General features: G+C 35.8%; 2 protein-coding genes and 1 long non-coding RNA gene across 6 annotated transcripts in view; 2 read left to right on the forward strand and 1 right to left on the reverse strand.

Annotated features, from left to right (window-relative positions):
• Positions 1–22,600, reverse strand: part of LOC105667286 (uncharacterized) — a 137,243-nt gene that overhangs the window by 26,362 nt on the left and 88,281 nt on the right. For all 4 annotated transcript variants that reach the window (XR_010890276.1, XR_010890277.1, XR_010890275.1 and 1 more), the window contains exon 4: positions 13,106–13,286. This is a non-coding gene — a long non-coding RNA (uncharacterized lncRNA). The remainder of the gene's footprint in view (positions 1–13,105; positions 13,287–22,600) is intronic.
• Positions 5,432–12,627, forward strand: ogre (optic ganglion reduced). Its single transcript, XM_012358994.2, has 4 exons — positions 5,432–6,080; positions 8,372–8,479; positions 8,963–9,118; positions 9,776–12,627. The coding sequence occupies exons 1-4, from the start codon at positions 5,832–5,834 to the stop codon at positions 10,346–10,348; spliced, it is 1,086 nt and encodes a 361-aa protein (XP_012214417.1). The 5' UTR covers positions 5,432–5,831; the 3' UTR covers positions 10,349–12,627.
• Positions 17,744–21,760, forward strand: LOC105668190 (acyl-CoA Delta-9 desaturase-like). The gene is made up of 5 exons (XM_067355238.1): positions 17,744–17,964; positions 18,949–19,079; positions 19,155–19,360; positions 20,936–21,118; positions 21,350–21,760. Exons 1-5 carry the CDS (start codon positions 17,781–17,783, stop codon positions 21,627–21,629), a joined length of 984 nt encoding a protein of 327 aa, XP_067211339.1. The 5' UTR covers positions 17,744–17,780; the 3' UTR covers positions 21,630–21,760.

A 22,600-nucleotide genomic window follows, 5' to 3' on the forward strand; every position in this document is an offset into this window, starting at 1 on the left:
AGGTTCCAAACAGCTCTAGTATGTTTTAAACACAAAGACGTTTCTCAATTAATCTAATTTTGTACGGCGATGCATATTTAACCTTTTTTTTTTCATTACATACTGCACACACGTGTAGTACTGCGAACGACGCCGTATATAAGCAACAGGTTGCTCTTAATCTATCTAGGACGCCAGATGTGGCGCGTCGATGTATGTGTTTCTTCTAGATTTAAAGACCTAACATTTTCTTTTACATTTCATTTACAATTAAAAGTGAATTACAAAACGCAAATTTAGATATTAAACGCTACAGCATTTTAAGATTTTCGTTATCGAACTTTCGGAAAAAAAATTTATAGCAATTATTATCGTTTGTCGAATTTACTTTGGGAAAAATTACGTAGACAACAATGATTCGTTAATGATCTTTTGCCCTTAACAGTATAATATTTCATCAGGCAATTTTTTTTAAACGTTGTAATGGCGAGAAAGGAACGCGGCCAGCGTGCATTCATCATAATTGACACGATTGAATCACAGTGGCTCTCAATATCACGATCCTCCAATAAACTAGTCTGACGGCCTTTCACAGAGTTTGAGAGATCGGAATGCGTGGCTCCACGTGTGCGCGATCAAAATGCTTCGTCGGGTAACCGAAAGCAAGTAAAAAAAAAAGGAATAGAAGTGAAAGGTTTCGTTCGAAACTAAGGAACTCAGTAATCTCAGAAAAAAACGGACGTAATTATAATATTTTTATTGCAAAATCCTGGCAATCGAGCGATCGATCTCTTGTCTGTTCATTCATATATCGATTATCGTTTACGCGTACATATAGAAAATTGACAATTTTCTAGAAAATGTGCCTTGGTTTTGTATTTAAAAGTTGATTTTCTTGTAAGTTAACGGCCTGATAATGCCGATTCACAATACCGTGTGAAATTGCGTAAGACCAATTTTGTATTCAGATGCATAATTCATCAATTTAAATGAAATGTATTACACTCTTGAGCAGTCGTTCGAGTCGAAGATTCCAAGATATCTTTAAATATTCACACTTAAAAAAGAACTCTTTCTTCAATTGACGATATCCCGGTCGCTCGTTTAAATACCTCGATTAAAATCCTAAAGTACTTTATTTTAAACATTTTAAGCATTAAAATGACGTAAAATTACAAACTTAAAGTACCTAGAGTCTCTCTGTATATATTCTCGCGCCAAGATTGAGTTAAAAAATGGAAGACACCGGATTGAGGCAATTATGATGAAACTATGCAAATCATGATGGAACAATACAAAGTACATTTGTCGTCATAACTCTTAGTTGTGCTATGACTTATTATCAAAGTACACATTGCGCATAGGTGATACATGGCTTATGTGCAGGCACACACGCGGACAATGCGTAATGGGCAATACAAACAGCTAACGAGGACGACTGACAAAGCGACAGTCACGATGAGAATCAATCGGCTAAGTTGTAATTTTTAAAAGGCGTTTAGGGTGCCACGAGAATAAACGTGTCCTATTGTGCGTATCGGCGTATTTCAACAACAAATAGCTTCTGAACTTATCTGAGAGAATCGCAAGGAGTGGTTTTTTGTACGCCAACGGTTCACAGCGAGCGTAAGCGGATGTTAATCAAGATAATGACTTTTAAGGGCACAGTAAATGTAATATGCCTATCAGTTTTCCTGCATTCTATGTAATTAGCGAGCAAATTGGCACAGAACGTGCCATGCAAGGATGATTTTTACGACCTCCGTTGGCATTGATATTATGAATGGATTTTATCGATATAATGTAATTAAAAATTATGATATATGTAAGATAAGATTAATTTATGAATGCTTGAATATAGTCACTTGAGCTAATGATTGAATTCATTAAGTAGGAAGTAAGAGTTAATAAGTTGATAAGAGTATAAATAGTACAAGAATTGTAACAAAAGTTAAATTGATGAAAATGTGCGCTCGTTGTTTCAAATTTCGGCATTAACTTCTTCCAAAATTTAACCATTGTGGAATTGCATTCAACAAATCGGTGCGAAAAATTTCAGAATTCATAGGAAGCTCGCGTTATATTCGCGTTGCATAAGATGCACACGAGTCGTCTTTTGTTGCGTCATCTCGTCGCTCATTTGGTCCGCTGATCGCGTCACAACGGAGGCGGCGAAAAAAAACGTAACGGCGGATGTAACAGAGTCATTCGCAGATGTGCGGATTGTTACGAACATCCATTGGCATCTGTGGGTTCACATGAATGAAGTCGAATCATAGTGTATAATTCTCATACTTCCTATGCGCTTACGCGAATGAATCATCGACGAAGCTCGCGAATCACACATTGAATTTTCATACAAACGCGCACGTTACTCATTGTTGATGTGTAACACTCCATAACGAGTCATGGTGGTCTTGAGATAATAGAGTCAATTAAAAGTTTATTACATCTTCCCCAAGAACGAAGGCTATGTCGTGCAAAGCTTATTGTTAGCCGGGCTTCAACGATACTTAACATTTATCGTAGAGTTTTTACTTTCAATATAACTTCAGATTTATTGAAGTCATCTATTATTTAAATATCGAAAGAATGTATATATATATATACGCACACGTGTAATTTTCGACATTAAGAAAAAGGAAAGACGAGGATGAGAACCGTCGATTTGTAAATGAGTTTCGAGTAGAGAAACAGATGCAGAAGCAAAAACACAAGGATAAAGTGGAAAGCTGGGTTCTCTCTGGGAGATTCGAAGAATACAGAGAACTGTACAAGGGCACAAGCAAGTTTTCCATTTGACATTTTCTGTCAAAGCAGTTTTCTCTCTGTAGGCCTGCGAGAATACCGAGTGAATAAAAAGACAGACAAATACAGACAATACTTTCTAGATGGTAAGATGAACTACATAAGCAAAGGAGCTTTCTGATGTTCCCAAATACGTTACTACATTCAGCAGCTCGAAAATTCTATGCTAATACCACACGTTTCTTTATGTAGCTGTTGACTCTTCGGCATCTATACGACCATTCTTGTTTATGTATTCTTGACGTATTGACGAATACCAAAGGTCGGCAATTGAAAGCCACGAACAGTTGAAATAATTCGCTACCACAAAATGTTGAATTATGTAACAGCACGTGCCACAATAATTGCAGCAAAGATTAGAAACGATGAAAATCTAATGAAACCTTGCGCAACGAGTTGTAAGAGACAATTTTTATTAAATTATTATAAAATAATGATTACATCTTGAATTTTTTCTATGTGACAAAGTATTTCCAAAAATATCTGCCTGCAATCTTAATGCTTACAATAAAAATATTTTTACTCTGAACATTTTCAATACTTTAATTATTTACAAAACAATAAAGAAAATATTTTCATTGCAAGCATTAAAAATATTCAACGAGAAAATAATTTCTTCGATTTTTGAGACACGTCTCGTATGTCGTCGGAAATAATTATCTAAATATACTAATTATTTTTCATGGGGAAAATATTTTTCTCAGCAGTTAATATCCGCGGACCCTCGAATAATATGATGCAATATCGCAATAGGTCTGTTCTTTATAGCTGAACTGGTTGCACTAGTTCAGAGTTTATCTTTCTCCTTCCAATTTGGAGGGAAAAAGATAAACTCTGAACTAGTGCAACCAGTTCAGCTATAAAGAACAAACCAATTGCATCATACTATTCGAATTTTAGCTAAATGACCGTAAGAACGTACAGCGCGCATCCCAAAATGCACTGCGGTCAAGTGAGTGGGATCACGAAATTTTTCTCCTTCCACGATCTCCCTTCCGGAGGGGGGAGGAGAGGGCAACCCCATATGTCGAGGGGGTCCCCTATCGCCGGACCAAATGTCGTTGTAGAAAGGATGATCGTGGTAACGGTAGTAACGTGAAGCGGACGGCGCGCAGCACGTACTATAATGCACCGACGGCACGCATTGTAGCACTCGAGCGGGGAGCGCGCGCTGTGGACCCCTCCGACGATACCCTTCCCCATGCTCGGACCCATTCCCCCTCGCCCTATTCCCTGTGTGCGTTCGCCGCTCTGGCGGTCCCGCGGTACCCCCCTGCCGTCTCCTTCGCCCCTCGGCTCTCCCCCCTTAACGACACAACAAACAACCGCGACTTCTCGTCAGCCGCCGCTCAAGATATCGCTGCGGCGCGTACACGCTCGTATAACCGCACATGCACGCATTCACGCTGTCGACACACCGGCGCTCGACGTCGCGGCAGTTTCTCACAGTATTTCCTGTGAGAGAAAAAAAAATGCGGGAACGGAGAGAGAGAAGGATAACACGCAATTTATTCCTTCGCGAGAGAGGAACAGAAGCGAGGGGGAACACCTAGAGCGGGACACCGAGCCTCACCGCTGTACAATTTTGTTTCGCATCGCGCGTGCATAGAAACCGGGAATGGAGGGGGGGCTTTGTCGGGTAGGGGGACGGAGGAAAAATGAGAAAGAGAGAGAGAGAGAGAGAGAAACAAGAGGGGGATCGGCACGATTGACAGTTGGTAGTTAGTATCGCTTCCTCGATACGCGACGGCGGTGTGCAACCACGTTGCGTACACCGGAGTGTCTTCGATCTCACGGTACGGTCCTTCGAGGAAAAAAGAAAAACGGGTTGGGAGGAATTGCGTTTTCGAGAAGGGAACATCTACGAGACGGAACCGGCGGCTTTATAGCTGTTTATCTTAACGCGTGCCCCGCGGTCGCGAACGGACGGCCGGGACATTTGAGAGAAAAAGAAAGAGGAGCTAAAAGGATACCTACAAGCGCATCAGGACGATATGTTTGTTTACGCGTGAAGGCCAAATACCGGTGGAGCGCAGGAATTCCTCGGATAGTCGCTGAAGAAAATATATATACCGCGATCGGATCCTGGTGGAATAATTACATAAGAAATTCTTCAGCTAATGAGATTGACAAAAACAAAAATCATGCGAGAGTACAATTGTTGAATGAATTATCCAAGATTGCGGAGAGAAGAGGAGGACATCGGCGAGGACCAAGAAGAAGCGGAAGAGCGACGGGGGGATAAGAGAGACGATTCGGGGAGACGGAAGCAACGGAGACACGAGCCCGGTGCCCTTCGCGCTCCCTCTCGCACCGACGCTTTATTACCCGTTCAATGATTCATGCGAACGCGTGAGCCGGGCCGATCTCTCGCAGAAGGAACTGGAACACGTCGAGGACTCGTCGGGAACTCGTCCAGCGCGCGGTTCGGTGACCGATCTTGAACGGAGAGTCGAGGGGAGGCAGGACCCCCCGACGGGGATAGAGAATTACGGTGAGAAAGAGAGGCAGCGAAAGAAGGGCACGAAAGGAGCGAGCGAGAGGGAGACAAAGAAGGGGGGCAGAGGGGAAGAGCGCAACAGAGGAGGAAGGCGAAGCGGCAGGGCACCGCGAGTGAAGGTGAGGCGGGCTACGGGGAGGGGGGGAGGGAAAAAAAGGAGGGAGGGCAGAGAGGCACGCCGCGTGGACAACCGTGCACGCTCGTGTCTCTCTCTCGTTTCGTTTTGCTGCCTTCGTTCGCGCGAGAGCGCGGTGGATGAGCTACGCTCGTTAGTGCCGGTTGATGGTACGTCTTCGGTGAGTCGTCGTTAGAATCCGCGCGCTGAGAGGAGACCTGACCTCCTCCGGAGGATCGCACGTGGTGTCCGGTGGTGGTGGCGGTGGTGGAGGCGGTGGTGGAAACCTCCTCGTCACCTTCGGCGTCGGGGTGGTTTGAGAGAAGAGTGTCGTAAACGTTCTTCGTCCTCTCCTCGTCGACGTTTTTCCTTTCGTCGTCGACATTTGTCCTTCTTGCGACTTGACAAGTAATAATCCCCGGCGCGATCATGTACAAGCTGCTCGCCGGGCTAGGCAAATACCTGAAACGCCAGGAGATCACCACGGACTCGATGGTGTTCCGGATGCACAACCACTTCACGACGGTGCTGTTGTTCACGTGCTCGCTGCTGATCACGGCCACCCAGTACGTCGGTAATCCGATCTCCTGCATCGTCCAGGGCCTGCCCACGCACGCCATCAACACTTACTGCTGGATAACGTCCACGTTCACCATGCCGGATGCGTTCAATCGACAGGTGCGTGATTTTCGATTGTGTGTTCAATTGTCGCTGCGATCTTCGCGATCCAGCGGGAGAACCGCCGTCCCTCGATTCATACTCCCCTGGTCGACTGACATCGCTACATGATTTACATTAAGCTGATTTGCGTTAGAGAAACTGAAGGAGCAGCGTATTCTGCATTTTAATGCAAAATAATTTTTGCATTGGAAAATCCTTTATAATGTCAAGGTGAGCAGCACTGGAGCAAGCCGTTACTCGCGATATTATTGACGATGCATTATGAATGAGAATAATTTTAAAAACACAGCTTGTCAAGAAATTTCTATTTTTCGCATTTATGCAATGCCGCTTTATGTTGAATCTTCCATAATTTATTTTGTAATTTAAAGCACTCTGTATTTTTTACTAAAAAAATTCAATATTTCTGATAACTTTTGATGAAAAGCGATCGATCAAGTATTCTTAGAGAAGTTAAAGTCGCTTTAAGAAGAAACGCAGATAAAAATGTAGACGTAGCATATTAATTAAAAGTTCCGCGCAAGTGTTTGTTAGCTTTGTTGCAACAATGTATTCTATCTCGTACGTGAGATAAAACTCGTAGTAAACTCATTTATCATAAAATTACACGGTCAATTTAAAACTATTTAAAAAATGCATTTTTAAGTATTACTTTTTTTAATAAGAATTTAATGACAGTATTTTGTAAAATACTGTACACATCAATTGTTCCAAGTTTTATCTCGTAGTATTACTTAATTAGAGTTTATTTTCAGATTGTTCAATAAACGAAGTATGAATATATATCTTTATTGCCATAATATCGACAAGTTGATTAAAATACTGATAATATTATTAGCTGACGGCCTATCAAAGTTGTATATATGTAAGCAATCGTAAGGTGTTGTGTATTCTCTGATATATGTATTCGTGAAATTAATGGCATCTGCAAGTGGATAAAATTTCTGTCTAAAATGCAAAAATTCGATACAGCGGTCGGTTATAATGCTACTTTACGTTGCATGAATAATAACGAGCTTCAGTTATATTAAAATCTTTTTCGACAAATTTTTAAATAAATTCCAGAGACGTATCATAGTTTCTCCTGTCTCGTTGCATCACACTATATATATGATACTTTCTTGATACGTGATACCGTTTCAACGTTAATAGAGAATTATTTGTCACGTTTATAGCTTTGAGCCAATAAGTCAGCAGCTGGTAATATAATCAGTTTGATTTCCATATGCGATAACCTCGATATGTAGTTTCGTATATCCTTTCCATATCATTTTTGAAATTCGTAAAAAAATGTCGCTTATAACATATGTTTAATAGTCACAGTACTATCAGTAATCTATTATTGTTTTAAATAAATCAATAATTAAGTAAATTTCGTGATTAATTAATTAATTGAATAAATAATTGAAATAAAATATATGATTGAATAAAATATCGAGAAAGTAGCATTTTTTCGGAACATTCTAAATTTATCAACGTTAATTATTAAGCAGAAATAAATGTGATTACAGCTAATGAAGCGAAGATGATTAATTAAAAGAGAAATGTGTCTTACAACAAGATATAGCAAATTAACTGTGTCATACGTTTATTACTGAAAATATTAAAAAATTTCTCTGCAAAAGTATTAATCAATACAAATGCTATAATTTGTGCAATTTCTTCCACTTTGAATCGTACTTTGAAGTTAGCCAATAATGTAATGTATGTAAACTACGCAATAAATGCATAATTGATGCAATTACGTCAATCGCATATTTTTTTACATACGCGCAGATTTCTTTACTTTGCACGAAATTGAAGATTGCTTCCTGCAATATAAACAGACGTTTTTACAAATACATATTAACTGATTATCTGTAATTAGCTCGTCATTTACTTTTTCACGCAGTCATATAAGACATAAATCAAATTTATATCGACAGCGGTGAAAAAATACGAAATAGAAATATTAAGGCCTGATCTACAATGCGCTTCTTGCGTACTGTTTCTTGCTCTCTGCCTTTCGTATTTTTGCTTTTATGTGTTTGTCGCATGGAGTCGAGAAACACCGTGATTTCTTCTTTCTGAATTTCCGAAGAAAAATATGCCTTAAAGGCAAAAAGGCAGAAAGCAAAAATCAAAAAGCAGATTAACTCCTGATGAAACCGTATAGATCGGACATTCTCATTATCAATATTTCAAGGATTCAAATAATTTTTTCGCGCGCACGTAGTCGTGCAACGCGGGTGCATATCGCATTGTCATTATTATCGTCTCACAATCACTCTCGTATCGTGTGTCCACAGATCGGCTTGGAGGTCGCTCATCCAGGAGTGTCGAACGACTTTGGAGACGTCCATGCGAGGAAATACTACACGTACTACCAGTGGGTCTGCTTCGTGCTGTTTTTCCAGGTAGGCAGTTTTATCAACGATCCAGCACACGTGCGATGCGACGTGTGTATCGAGTCGCGCGCGGGCTAGGACAAGAGAGAGTTCTCAGTGTCTTTTCTTTGTGCTCTCATCTGTCTGTCTTTCCACTGACTCGTGCTTATCCTTCATATCTGGCGGCCGACTGCGACTCACGTGGTGACTTATGCGTGGGAGGTCGTGTGTTCACACAGATGTGCTCGTTCGTAAAGATTCACTTTGTCCAAAGTGGACGAATTGAAAGTTGATCGACCCTTGAAATTATTTTTCAATAACTTGCGAGTTTTTATTTTTCTAAATTTGGACAGCAAAAATGTAGGAAATTTGTAGAAATTGCGAAAGAAGTGCGATGCAACTGATGTTAAGAAAGGACCAACGAGATCTAGATTTAGCAAGCGGTGCGCAAAAAAATATTTATTTACTTTAATTAATTTAAATAACGAATTATACTCTTATTTACTATAATAGGCGACTTTGTGCTACGTACCGAAATGGCTGTGGAGTTTCTGGGAGGGCGGCCTGATGCAAACGTTGGTTATGGGAATGAATCACGGCATGGACACCAAGGAAAATATAGCGAAAAAGAAAGGCGCTCTTATGGAATACTTGCTGATGCACATCAGGGTGAGAATAAATATCAGTTCGTAAATCTGATTAATTAGAGTTTCGTGTTCGTCAGACATAAAGTATTTAGAATATGATAATGTGCAAAAAGTTTTTTGAAGACGCGCGATGACTGTGATCTCTATCTTTTATCTAACACATATCTTATTCTTGGTGGTCGTGGATGGCTACTCACTGGTTTACATTTCAACGAAGTCATTTGTTATCGTTGGCTGTTACATATCTCCCAGCGTTAAAATGTTTAATAAAACGTGTTCGGAGATTAGATCTAGGTTTATAAATAATTGAATTTAAACGATAAGAAACGGCGGTGGATAATTCTTGATAGAATAAATATGGATTAATTTCACAAGATTTTGTATAAACGTAAAGATAAACAGCAGGTTTTAATCCGAATCGATGTTTGAAATATCTGAATCGGTGTTTTTAATATGTTTTTTTGTTTCTCGTAGGTGCAACGAATTGAGTTTGCACTTTACAACGCGCTTGCTGCATTTATTAAATAAATAGATTAGTGCGAGATGTCGCGGTGCCGTTTAGGCGGAATGCTGGAGGATGCTCGTGAGAGGGAGGGAGCGAGGGAGACGACCGCGTTAAGTCCAATTCGCCTTCATTGAGTCTAATTCGCCTTAATTCAGCGACGAATTGTACTTTCAGAGTCACAACACGTACGTGTATCGGTACTTCACTTGCGAGATCCTGTGCCTCATCAACATATTCGGCCAGCTGTATCTGATGAATCGATTCTTCGACGGCGAATTCTTCAGCTATGGTCTGCGAGTGCTGCAGCTCTCGGACACGCCGCAGGAGGAGCGGATCGACCCGATGGTCTACGTGTTCCCCCGCGTCACCAAGTGCATCTTCCACAAGTACGGTGCCTCCGGCTCGATACAGCAACACGACTCCCTTTGCATACTGCCGCTGAACATCGTCAACGAGAAGACGTACATCTTCATCTGGTTCTGGTTCTTCATACTGGCCCTCATGTTCATCATCGTAGTGGTGTACAGAGCGACGATCATCTTCGCGCCGAAGATACGGCCGAGATTGCTGCATTTGTCGACGAGACTGCTGCCGATCGAAACCTGCCAGAGTATCAGCAGTAAGGTCGACCTCGGCGACTGGTGGATACTTTACATTCTCTCGTCCAACATGGACTCGCTCCTTTACAAAGATTTCTTAATGGAGTTCACGAAGAAGATGGGCAACACCATTTCGAGGCCCGTGTAAGCGCGAAGAAGCTTCGACGTAGCTATGTATAGTACGAGAATTACTTAGCTTAAATGCCAATACGGACTGACTCGCGTCTCGCGGCGTGCTTTCCTCCCAATCGCGGGTTTCCTGCAAGTATTTCCGCGCCATTGCGCTAGGGTCCGCGTAGATGTATCGTAACGTTACACAACATTGTTATATGCGAAGGGAATTGAAATTTAAACTGGACTTCGTAACGATTTCTGCGGCATACTGATTCAGAGTTACCGTTCAACCTTCTAACTTTTAACTACTGTATGAATATATAAAAATATCACTGTCAAAGTCAATCACGTTGTTGTCATCATTGGTGTTCTTCTTTGAGATCATTAATTTATTCAAAAGTTAGAAGAATGTTCTGAATCACTTTGTGCATGTTTTCCTCTTTCAAAGCGGTCCATTTTAAAGATAGGCATGTATTTCACTTTCTTTTTCAGTTTTACTGAAATTTGTTATTTATATTGCATATATGTCCATTCTCAAGAAGGATTCTTTAATTCGGTATATTATAGCGTAGGCCGCTTGAGAAAAATTAATGCAATAAAATTATACTCAATTATATCAATAAGATTTGTAGTAAATTAATAGGATGTTTAAGGTGTAAAAGAGCAACAGAGTTCATCCCGAGAAGAGATTATTTCGAAAAATAATTCTACTGTAAGTTTAACATGCATGTGAACAACAAATAGAAATCTAGCTCAACCGTGACACCCGTCATGTATATAATATAATAGACACATAGGGATGTTTTTCTCTTTGCTTTAAGTTTTTTTTTGTTATTAAAATTCAAATAAAAAGAAATAAAAAAGAAAATATTTTGCCTTCGAAAATATTATGTGATTGAATTAGAACTTTTTTTTTCTTTCTGAATAGGCACTGTCTTTATATTTTTTTTCTTTTTTTTTGGAAGTTAAAATATAAATTTTATAGTTTGAGATAAAACATTCTTTATCAATAGATTTCTGCATGACTTCATTTCACGAAAGCATTTACGTCCGAAAATTATTGTCATATTACTTTATCAAATAATTATTTTAATTGTGTAAAAATATTTTTTTTTACAAATTTTATCGATTGCTCAAAGCTTATTAACAAAGCGTCTTTATTGATTTTTACTTCGTTCCCATAATCGTATTTAATAATTCGGTTCGTCGACCGTGACGACCTTCGAAAAAAATGCAGCATGTAATCTAACTGTTAACATCAGATTAAACGATTTCCGTTGCTTGCTTGCATAAAATGACCGATGAAGTTGCAACTTATCGTGACGCGCATGTTACGGCTCTGTGTAGTATTTTTAGTGAAGTTTATTTATCCGACGAGACAGATATTTTATGAATGGTACACGCATCGTTGCTACTATCTGCATGCCAATTATAGAAGAAGACGCTATTTGAGAGAAATATGCGATTCGGTGTCGCACACTAGTTTCTCTGTTAGGATTCTCCAATTATAGTTTTAATGACAGAATTTTTTTCATTTTTCCACAACTCGTGATAAACGAAGTTTTTATGTGACTAAAGTATTTACAGTTGGTACTTAAAATTATATACATTAAAAAGTTATAATAAATAGATTTTCCGTTATTCTTTTTCAGTGAGAATCAATTCGAAATTTATTGGGGAATCTATTGAAATTAAGGTCGAGAATTCTAATACCATCCGGCGTATAATTTAAAATACATTTTTTCTACAATTAACGGAGAGCCAATTACTCTCGCATTATGGCTCGGTTCAAGTGTGCGCACGTGTACGTGTCTGTATACTTTCATTGCTAACCGATTGCGTCATTTTAACCGCAGGAAAATCGTGTTTACATGGCACTGCGCGACCAATAATGGTCGCGACACGGTCACACGTGGCACGATTAAAAGCGCCGTAAAGAAGTTTCTCTTTTTCTTAGGTTGTTTTAACGATTGCGTAGGCACTCGTCCATCGGTCGCATTTATGCATCATCTGTATTTACATATTACCCTTAAGATGTGATAAAAAATAGTAGTAACATTCGAGAGAGATTAAAAATCGAAATCTTTGGAAGAAACAAGTTACTTTAATACCGATTCATTCGTTTTCAAGTATCGGTAATTTGTGAGCAAGATTTCTTACCCATTTGTGTTCCACGGACAACACGTCGTTGTCGGACAAGACTTCCACTTGGAATCGTGGATTCGTTTATTCGCAACTTCGTAGTATAAGATTTATTATATCTAAGAGTAAAGATGTGTGTAAAGAATAAATTCTGAATGATCTAAATCTGAACTCATGTTTTTTCTTACTTTAAGTAACGCGGAGATTTTAATGTGACTACATGCCGACATTGTCGCATTGACACTAGAATTCTAATGTCTACAATACGTGTAGTGAAGAAGAAGAAATCTATAATCTCTTTTTTCGCGATTATCTTGCATCTGATAAAAGTTCGTACGCGACGATGAGCTTCACCGAAACGATAAAAGTTAATGTCCAATTTTGCATTGTATGCACTTACGCGTGAGAAAGGATAATTGCGCACATTCAATTTTTTATTTGTTTTTTAAGCTGTGTCTAATAACGAAATTATCGAAAAAATTGAGCTATACGAAATAATAATGAATATGTTAAAATCGAGAATAATCATAAATATTGAATATTGTAAATATTTTCCTAACATTTTCAAAGATTTTATGTGCCTCATGTTACATGATATTTTAGATGCAACATTTTGCAAATCACAGATAACAAATAAATGATTACTTACCCTGCTGTTTCGCTGGTGCCCGATGTTTCTCTCGAGTCTCTTCTCAGCGATTTCAGGATACTCACTTGCACTCGAAACGGTTTATTCCGATCGTGCTATACTTCAAATGATATTTCTAACGCTTTTCCGACGGGTGATAACGGGACGATAGAATGCGGCGAGGACAAGGTTGTGCCGATCTCTGGAAGAAATAGGGAACAACAAGATGTGAATCAATAACACAAGAGCGAGTGAAAAAGGGAATATAGATCTTATAAACTATCACGGCGACAGAAACAAATCCTGTGGCATTTTGGGGAACAATGAGATGCAGACTGATACATATCGCAAGAGAGAAAAAGATGGAATCAAGGGATACAAAGCACGCAGACTAATCTTGGCGACGAAAGCAATGCCTGTGACAGTTTTGGTGGGGTTTTCATCCCTTAACCTGCATACTCTGTATCCCCTTTCTCTCTCTCTCTTTCGCCCTCTTGCGCTATGTACGGTCTGCATTTTGTTGTTTCTTAAGCCTGATCTACTGCTTCTTGCGTATTATTTCTTCTGCTCTCTGCCTTTCGTATTTTTGCTTTTTATGATGTTTGTCGCGTGGAGTCAAGAAACACCGTGATTTACAATTTCTCCTTTCTGAATTTCCGAAGAAAAATATGCCTTTACATAAAGGCAAAAGGGCAGAAAACGAAAATCAAAAAGCATATTGTAAATTAAACTTTACTCCCGGCATTCTTCCAAACGACACAACCTTGTCCTTGCAGCATCCTATTGTTTTACTATCATCTGCATGTCGGAAAATCGTCAGGGATATCATTTAAAGTATTGCATGATCGGAATTAACTGTTCTGCGAGTGAATGAATGCAAGTGTGCGCCCTAAAATCATTGAGAAATGGAGGAGGAGGAGGAGGCTCAGGAAGAGAATCGAACACCGGCGGAGCAATTTTAAGGTAAGTAATTATTTGTTTCTTTTCAGTGATTTATAAAATGTTGCACATAAAATATCATGTAATGTAATGCATATAAAATCTTTGAAAATTTTAGTAAAATATTCCATAAAATATTTACAATATTTATGATTCGATTTTAACATATTTATTATTTCGTAAAGTTCAACTTTTTTCGATCAGTTTTTCATTGTACATTAGCTTAAAAAACGAACAAAAAGTTCATGGTGCGATAATTCTTTCTCGCACGCAAATACTAATTATTTTACACACTTTTAATAATCTGGAAGTACTTACTTTTATATTTTACAGAGCGGCTTTCTTTTCAGGTCAACAAAACAACAATTTCGCGCATTGTATCAATGAATAAATCTAATTTGTCTTTATTATTATTAAGATAATGAATCTATAATGTAAGACATATATTCTAGAAATTCTAGACTGTATGATATTGTTTTTATAAAAGTTTTAGTCTCGCGCATTTTTCAAAATATTTGAAATTATGTATGCATTAATTTCCAGAAGAACAAACTATTTATTATTTTGATAAATTCCTATCGATGATGGTTGAACACGAAGTAATGTTGATATTGATCGACCATGGTTAATAGTCAACTATCAACACGAATTTCGGACGAAAATAGCGAAAACAGTCGAGCTCTGTGCATTGTGAAAAATTTTCGATATTTATTGTCCTTGAAAAAATAATAGGCTTGTGGGTTTTTAACGGAGAACTTGCTGGATCGTATTTTTGTTTACACCGAAATGGGAAAAATATATGGTTTTATGATCAATTTACTGAACGGAATCGCCGAGTATAACTCGTGTCGCGATACAGTAGAATAATTTTGAAAGGGTATCAAATAAATACGAAATATGATTTATTCTCGCAATCAATTGGGCTTCGCATGTTGACCTGTAGATGTTGGGAAATTCCACCTAAAAGTCATTAAACATATAGATTTATGCATGATGCATAGATCACATATTTGATTGAAGTGTAAGATCTTTCGTAAGATAGTTTCGCAATGTAACGACTGTTTGCGTAATCTTCAGAATTTTTTTGCATTGTCATCTTTCAGTCTGGAACAAAATGATGTAAGATGATTCATGATGTTGACGCGAGTTTTCACACGTGGACTTTTTTATTGCATCATATTGAAATACATGAATGGGTATTTTAATATCCATTCATGTATTTCAATTTTATTTTTCATTTTATATTGCAAAAATTGAAGACTAGACACTAAATGTAATGTTTCGTTTTCCGGATAAAAGATAACTTTAATTTATTAAAACTTTATTAAATGCAATAAGCAGAAATGTAGATTATAATTTTAAATTTGACTGATTCATATATTTTGTTTGCTAAATTTTAATTTAAGAAATTATATTATATTATTTATAGACAGTAAAGCTTTTAATTTGTGCAGAATTGTCGTACTAAGTTTAATAAAAATCGACGAAAATATGTGTAGTTTATATAAATATTTAAAAATAGAAGTGTATACGGTCATTAAAAAGTAATGTTGAAACTGCCTGTAAGATATGGTTGCTTTCGTATTCTGCCAGATAGTTGTAAAACATTTGTTTTACCAGAAACATTAACGTTTCCAGCATTCGCGATTAAGATCAGTACTACGTAATCGCATGTGATTTGATGACGCATTTTCCACAAGTCTGTCTGTGAATAAATAAAACTTCAAGCAGCTGACAGTCACGCATAACAGACAGACTGTAACTACACTCACCCGAAAAAAAAGCGGTACACTGAAAATGTGGGAAAAATTCATCAAATTTCAACTGACGATAACTTCGTAAATAATAAAGATAGAAAGTTCTATAAAATATGGAAATGAAGCTAAAAATCTCTACTTTAAGAATCAATTTATTTCAATGTTGCAAAATAAATTTATTGAAAATGGCGGATGACAAAGCGAGCATGCAAAATTGAAAAATAATGGTCCGAGTTTGCGACGGTGCACGGTATAAACAAAAAATTGTAGCTTATTGGGATCAAAAGCGTACGAAAGTACAGAGTCTCCTCTTTAAAATGCTTTTTTATGCATCTCGATACGATGATTTTTCGCCGAGAGATTCGCATTTGAAGAAAAAGGCAGATTCTTACTTCAAATGCGAATCTCTCGGCGAAAAATCATCGTATCAAGATGCATAAAAAAGCATTTTAAAGAGGAGACTCTGTACTTTCGTACGCTTTTGATCCCAATAAGCTACAATTTTTTGTTTATACCGTGCACCGTCGCAAACTCGAACCATTATTTTTCAATTTTGCATGCTCGCGCTTTGTCATCCGCCATTTTCAATAAATTTATTTTGCAACATTGAAATAAATTGATTCTTAAAGTAGAGATTTTTAGCTTCATTTCCATATTTTATAGAACTTTCTATCTTTATTATTTACGAAGTTATCGTCAGTTGAAATTTGATGAATTTTTCCCACATTTTCAGTGTACCGCTTTTTTTTCGGGTGAGTGTATCTTTATTATTTACGAAGTTATCGTCAGTTGAAATTTGATGAATTTTTCCCACATTTTTAGTGTACCGCTTTTTTTTCGGGTGAGTGTATATAATATGATTATATATGTACATTGGCAATATCAAGAAATAAAATTATAATAATTAGGAAAATTGATTTCAAAAATTGCCTTAAAAAAGTGTTGTTTTGGCACATTATACTTCTGGCCTAAAACTTTGATCATCATCAATGACGACAATGAATTTAATAAGTCACATAATTCATATTTATTACGTTTTGTACATCTCGTGGATAAACCAAAAATAACAAGCATAAAAACAATTTTGGAAGAGTTCTCTTATAACAAAAGATTTATTTCAGAAATTATTTTTATTATGCGTCAAAACATGTGGTAGAACAGTTAAAGTTACTAACTTTTTATCAGAGCCTTATCTCCTAATTATAAACCTATTGCCGCCCCTCTAACTTAAATGCCTTCTCCTCCTATCGCCCTCATTTCCTACTACATTACCCTCCCACTCCTTATTTTTCCTCTCTTCTTCAATTCCCCATTGCTTCTGATGTACATTTATAGTGCTGATATTAACAATCTGACTCTTAAGCCTTTCGTTCTCTTCTATTTCTTTTTTAACAAATCGAACGATTAAACGAACGATTATTATAGACATTATAGGAAAGACAGGTATGTACAACTTATATAATTCTTTATTTTGCGAAAAAAAATCGCGGCAAATTCGTACAATTCGAAATTTGATAGAAAATATTATTATATTGTGTTATTATTATTTATTTCAAATATCTATTAGTATCTATAATGATACCAAAGATGTTGCTGTTTATCAAAATCAGTATGAATTTATTGGATGTAACTGCTCTACATTTGAGATTATACTTAAATTATACTTGAATATGTAATCTATATTAATATGTAATCTATATTAATATGTAATCTATTTGAATATGTAATCTCTCAAATTTTTGCATCGTCTATACATAATATGTACATATCGGTAATTAATAATATCAAGATTAGACATCTATAAAAATTTATAAAAATGTATAGAATTTTTGCAATACATAAAAAAACGCAATTTTCGTGATTCGAAGTTACGATTAATTCAAAGCAACCGTTAACATTTCCGTGTATGACCTAAAGTATTTTATCACTATGGCAACCAAATCTTCAGCATTTGCACAGAAAATAATTTTCAAAGAAAGAAACCTTTAACAATTGCAAAAATGACGGAAAATGAAAATGGCATACAAAATGAAAATAAAATCTATACAAAGGTTAAAAAATGGTTTAATTTTAAGACAGAGTTGAAGTGGATGAATATCGCATTTCTTTTCCTCTTACATGGTGGTTTCCTGTATGCGTTGTTTAATTTTAATTGGCTTGAAAATTGGAAGACAACCATTTGGTGTAAGTATATTTTTTGGAAGATGATTAACTTTGATTTTTCTTCTAGAAAAACTTTAAATAAGCAAAAAACCAGTTTACTAATAGATTAATCATTTTTATACCTCTTTTTACACATACATGGATATTTTAAATATGATGGTTACAATTATATCGCACATTTTTTTAAAACATTGATATTATCTTTAGCAATTATTGGTTTGGAAATTAAGCAATGAAATACATATACATATATATGCAAAATTATAGGGAGCTAGCGATAATAGCTTGACGATATTGAAGACTTCCCTGATGGAAATATTTTTCTGAAAATTTAACGAAATTTTGTTGAAATGTATTTGAAAATTTCTCTCAGTATGACCCTATTAATTAATTTCATAAATATTTCAGCTATTTTTTATTACAAAGTAACAATTTTCAGTTTAATTCAGTAAATTTCATAATGATAATTATTTTAAAACTCTTTTATTACTTTTCAGCAGTATATTTTAACTTTCCTTATATTTTATAGTATTACATTAAATTTTCATACAGAAAATTATGATTTATTTTGAAATATATATTCAGTAATTTTTCAAAAACTTTCATTTTACTTTTCATTGATTTCATAATACTTTCAGCAAAATATTTCCATCAGGGTTCTGTTTCTACTGTACAATTTTTATTTTATAACAGACATCACGCTGAAAAATAGTTTGTTTTTTGTACTGATTATGAGAATATTTTATTACTTTAAGATATCAAAGTTAATAACTTGATTTTACTAAATCAAAAGATTTTAATGATTATGCAATTTGTTTTCTTTTTAAACATCTGGTTTTACATAATTTATTCTAATTCTAATGTAATTTATCTTTGTAGCGTAACTTATATAACGGTACTATAGGATAGATTTATATCGTATGAAATGTACATAATATTGTATTATAATTAATGACATATAATCTTATAATGGTATTTATGTACCTTGATTTTTCTCACTTCAAGTCCACGTCGTGGGTACATTACAAGCAATCGGTGTAAATGGCGGTATTCATCGTTTTTGGACTCACCGAGCTTATAAAGCGAAATGGCAGCTCAGAGTTATATTACTTATTTTCTATTGCATAGCTGGCATGGTAGATAAATGTTTAAATAATTATTTTTTGCATCACGAGAAAGAAGCGTTTTGCTTCACAATGATTCCCTTTTAGAACAATCCATTTGAGTGGGTGCGAGATCATCGAGTACACCATAAATACACAGACACAGACGCAGATCCACACAATAGCAATCGAGGATTCTTTTTCTCTCATGTCGGCTGGCTGATGATGAAAAAACATCCAGAGGTGATACAAAAAGGTAGTCAGATTGATATGAGTGATGTAATGGCGGATCCCATTTTCATATTCGGTTGCAAGTAAGTCCGCATCAAAGAGTTGCTAAATATTCTTCTCTTTGAAATACATTTTTACTTGAAAAGTATCCGAGTCGAAATTTTTAGCCTAGATTAAACCTACAAGTTTTGTCGAATTTGGAGAACCAATGTAAGCTTTAATTCATATATATAGATATAACATTACATTGGCTATTGCCCTCCTTTGATACTAAAAATTATTACTTATTGCCGTTTTTTCCATGTGGAAGCTCAAAAGAGTACCTACTGAGAACCTCTAAAAAGGCTCCAGGTTCTATAAATATGTACCTATTTCTAGAAAATAAATATTCAAAATTACTTAATAATCTATTATCTCATATACACTACTTGCATTTAATGTATGGATCTTGATTTCAATAAACAATATATTAATTATTATAATTTGCTTAACTGTAAATAGACTACTATAAGCAAATATTATATAAATAATATTCACTTATCTCTTACATATCTATCTGCAGTTAAGTAAATTACATAATTAATGTATTGCGTTTATTGAAATTAAGATATGCATTAAATACAAGTAAATGTGGTAATAGAATATTAAATAATTTCGAATTATAGGTCAAATATGTAATAAAATATTAAATAAAATTTTGAATTTTAATTGTTTTTTGTTTATTCGAATAAATTTTTAGTTATTTATAATACTAAATATAATCGTTTTCGTGTTTCGAGTCCCACTCACAGCCGTGGACACATGTCACATTTCTTTTACATAGTCGTTGACGAACCGTTCAAGTTAGACGGTCCGTGGCTTCACACGTATATAATTTTACTAACCACAAATATACACGTTTTATTAGAGGATGCGTTTCCTTAGTCAAAATATTACCAACGCTTCTCTAATTATGTACTAAACTTTATAATTTTTGTATTACACTGAAGATGGCCACGTACCTTGGCCGAAACGTCTGTATAAATTTATAATAAAAAAAGAATTTTTGAGCAAATCGATCCAGCTCTTGCTCTATTGGCTTTATATATTAAAACGATTTTTAATTTAATTAAGGAAGAGCAATAACTTAATTTTATTTGTATTTTTACTAAATATAATACTGAGTGGCACTTAATTTTTTAAAATATTTTTTACTATTTATTTGTTATTATTTATTTTATATTATAACATTTATTATATTAATCTGAAATAATAGAAATTGAACTCAATTATAGATTAAATATTAATATTTTTATTGCTAGAAATTTCGATAAGATTTGGAGATTCAAAAGAGGTAGGAGTTGTAAGAACGAAAGTAGGAATTGTATATTTAACATCAATAAAAATAAGGGTTTTCTAGGACAACAAGATTAAAGAAAGGCCAAAAGAAGACATAACACTTTCAAGATAGAACTTGTAGGTCAAGGAACATTATTAGAGGCACAAATAACCATGTATGAGGTTTATAGTAGGTTTTAAATTTTGACTCGGGTAGTACGAGTGAGAATAAAATTTATAAACACTTGTTTATTCTCCTCCAAATTTTTATAATTGCCATGTCTTTCAATAGAGCTTTTGTGGGACTTGATGTGTAGCGTTTAATTTATTCTTTCTTGTAGATATTTCTTGATATTAAAAATTGTTTTCGCTTTCTTGCTACCGATTTTAATACCCGTATACGCATGGAACGAGATCTGGTCCAGGGCCGTTATGTCACAGATTCTTCGTTACGTACTCAGTTTGAATTTCGCGTGGAGCGTTAATAGTGCAGCTCACATGTTCGGTTCGAAGCCATACAATACGTAAGTATACAGCTATGTTTGACTAATGCAGAATAAATTTTTCTATAACTCATAGATTATGATTGCTAATCGATTATTTTCACATCAAATATGCAGTGATCGATTTTAAAGATTGTAAAATTTTTTTTTTTACGTATTTAAAAAATGCAATGCTACAAATACTTATAGAATTCTCGCTATTCTTTTGCATGCAACAAAGTAATTTTGTCTCGTATTTTATTTGAACGATAGAGAAATCAACCCGTCGGAGAATAGACTCGTGGCGTTTATGGCATATGGCGAGGGTTGGCACAATTATCATCATGTGTTCCCATGGGACTACAAGGCGGCTGAATTAGGAGATTATAAATTGAATATAGTCACGATGTACATTGACCTATTCGCGAAGATCGGCTGGGCATACGATCTCAAGCAACCATCAGCGGAACTCGTGAAAACTGTCCTTAGGAAAAAAGGAGACGGAAGTCATTGGAGTATTGTATCGGAAGCGAACAATAAAACTGAGCAATGAGGATTAATAATTTGTAAGGCTTATACAGCACCGCACGCACCCGCGGCGCGGAGTGATACACGATCCACTGCGTAGATCGATGAGAGGGAGAATATAGCGACAGCATAATAATAAAGAACACATTGCGAGAAGCATGGTTTTCCTTTCTTTCCCCTGCCCCGACGAAATTCTTACCCATTTTTCAAGCTAATTAAAATTAAACAACGCATACAGGAAACCACTAGCGGTGGTTAATCGCTAATCATTTTCTTGTAAAGAGTATACATATTATAATTGGAACATCTATTATGTGCGGATTGTTTTATTTTTTTTCATCCTAGATGATTGCAAAAGTATGGAAACGGAAAAGAGTTACGTGATATAATCGTTAGATAAGCAGCATTTAAACTCTATTCAGCGTAATTACATAATTAAACACTAAAAATTACAAAAAATATGAGATAAAATTACACTTAATATTGATTTCAAACTTTAATTTTATTTATTTGTATTTGCGTTTTGTTTTAACGACTTCTCAACTAAATGATTAATCGAAAATTTGTGTTTATTACTTATTGTTATTAATTGTTTTACAGAGATGTGATCTCGACATGGTCATCGGGCACAGGCGGCGCCGGTATAGTCGGCGCTGTGTCCTACGCTGGCCGTGCTATGGTGGCCTTTTCCATATGAAATTAATTAATTTAAGTATGATTACTAAATGGGTTAATTTTTTAAGCCATAATATCGCGATCAAGAATATCGAATTACTTTCTGTAAAAAGAAAATATCTTGTAAAAAAATGAAGACTGAAGACATTCGGCCGTATATTTTACTTGTCTTTCAGAGATTAAATAAGTCTGGTTTTATTATTTAATTTGCCGTAATTCAGGCGCTTCTGGCATAATGATTCACACGTATTTATAATTAATTGCATGATAGAGAAGCGACGTTGTGTACACGTGGTGGAACGATTGACGTAAGAATTATTA

This window comes from Linepithema humile, chromosome 5 (assembly GCF_040581485.1).
Source record: "Linepithema humile isolate Giens D197 chromosome 5, Lhum_UNIL_v1.0, whole genome shotgun sequence".
Taxonomy (NCBI): domain Eukaryota; kingdom Metazoa; phylum Arthropoda; class Insecta; order Hymenoptera; family Formicidae; genus Linepithema; species Linepithema humile.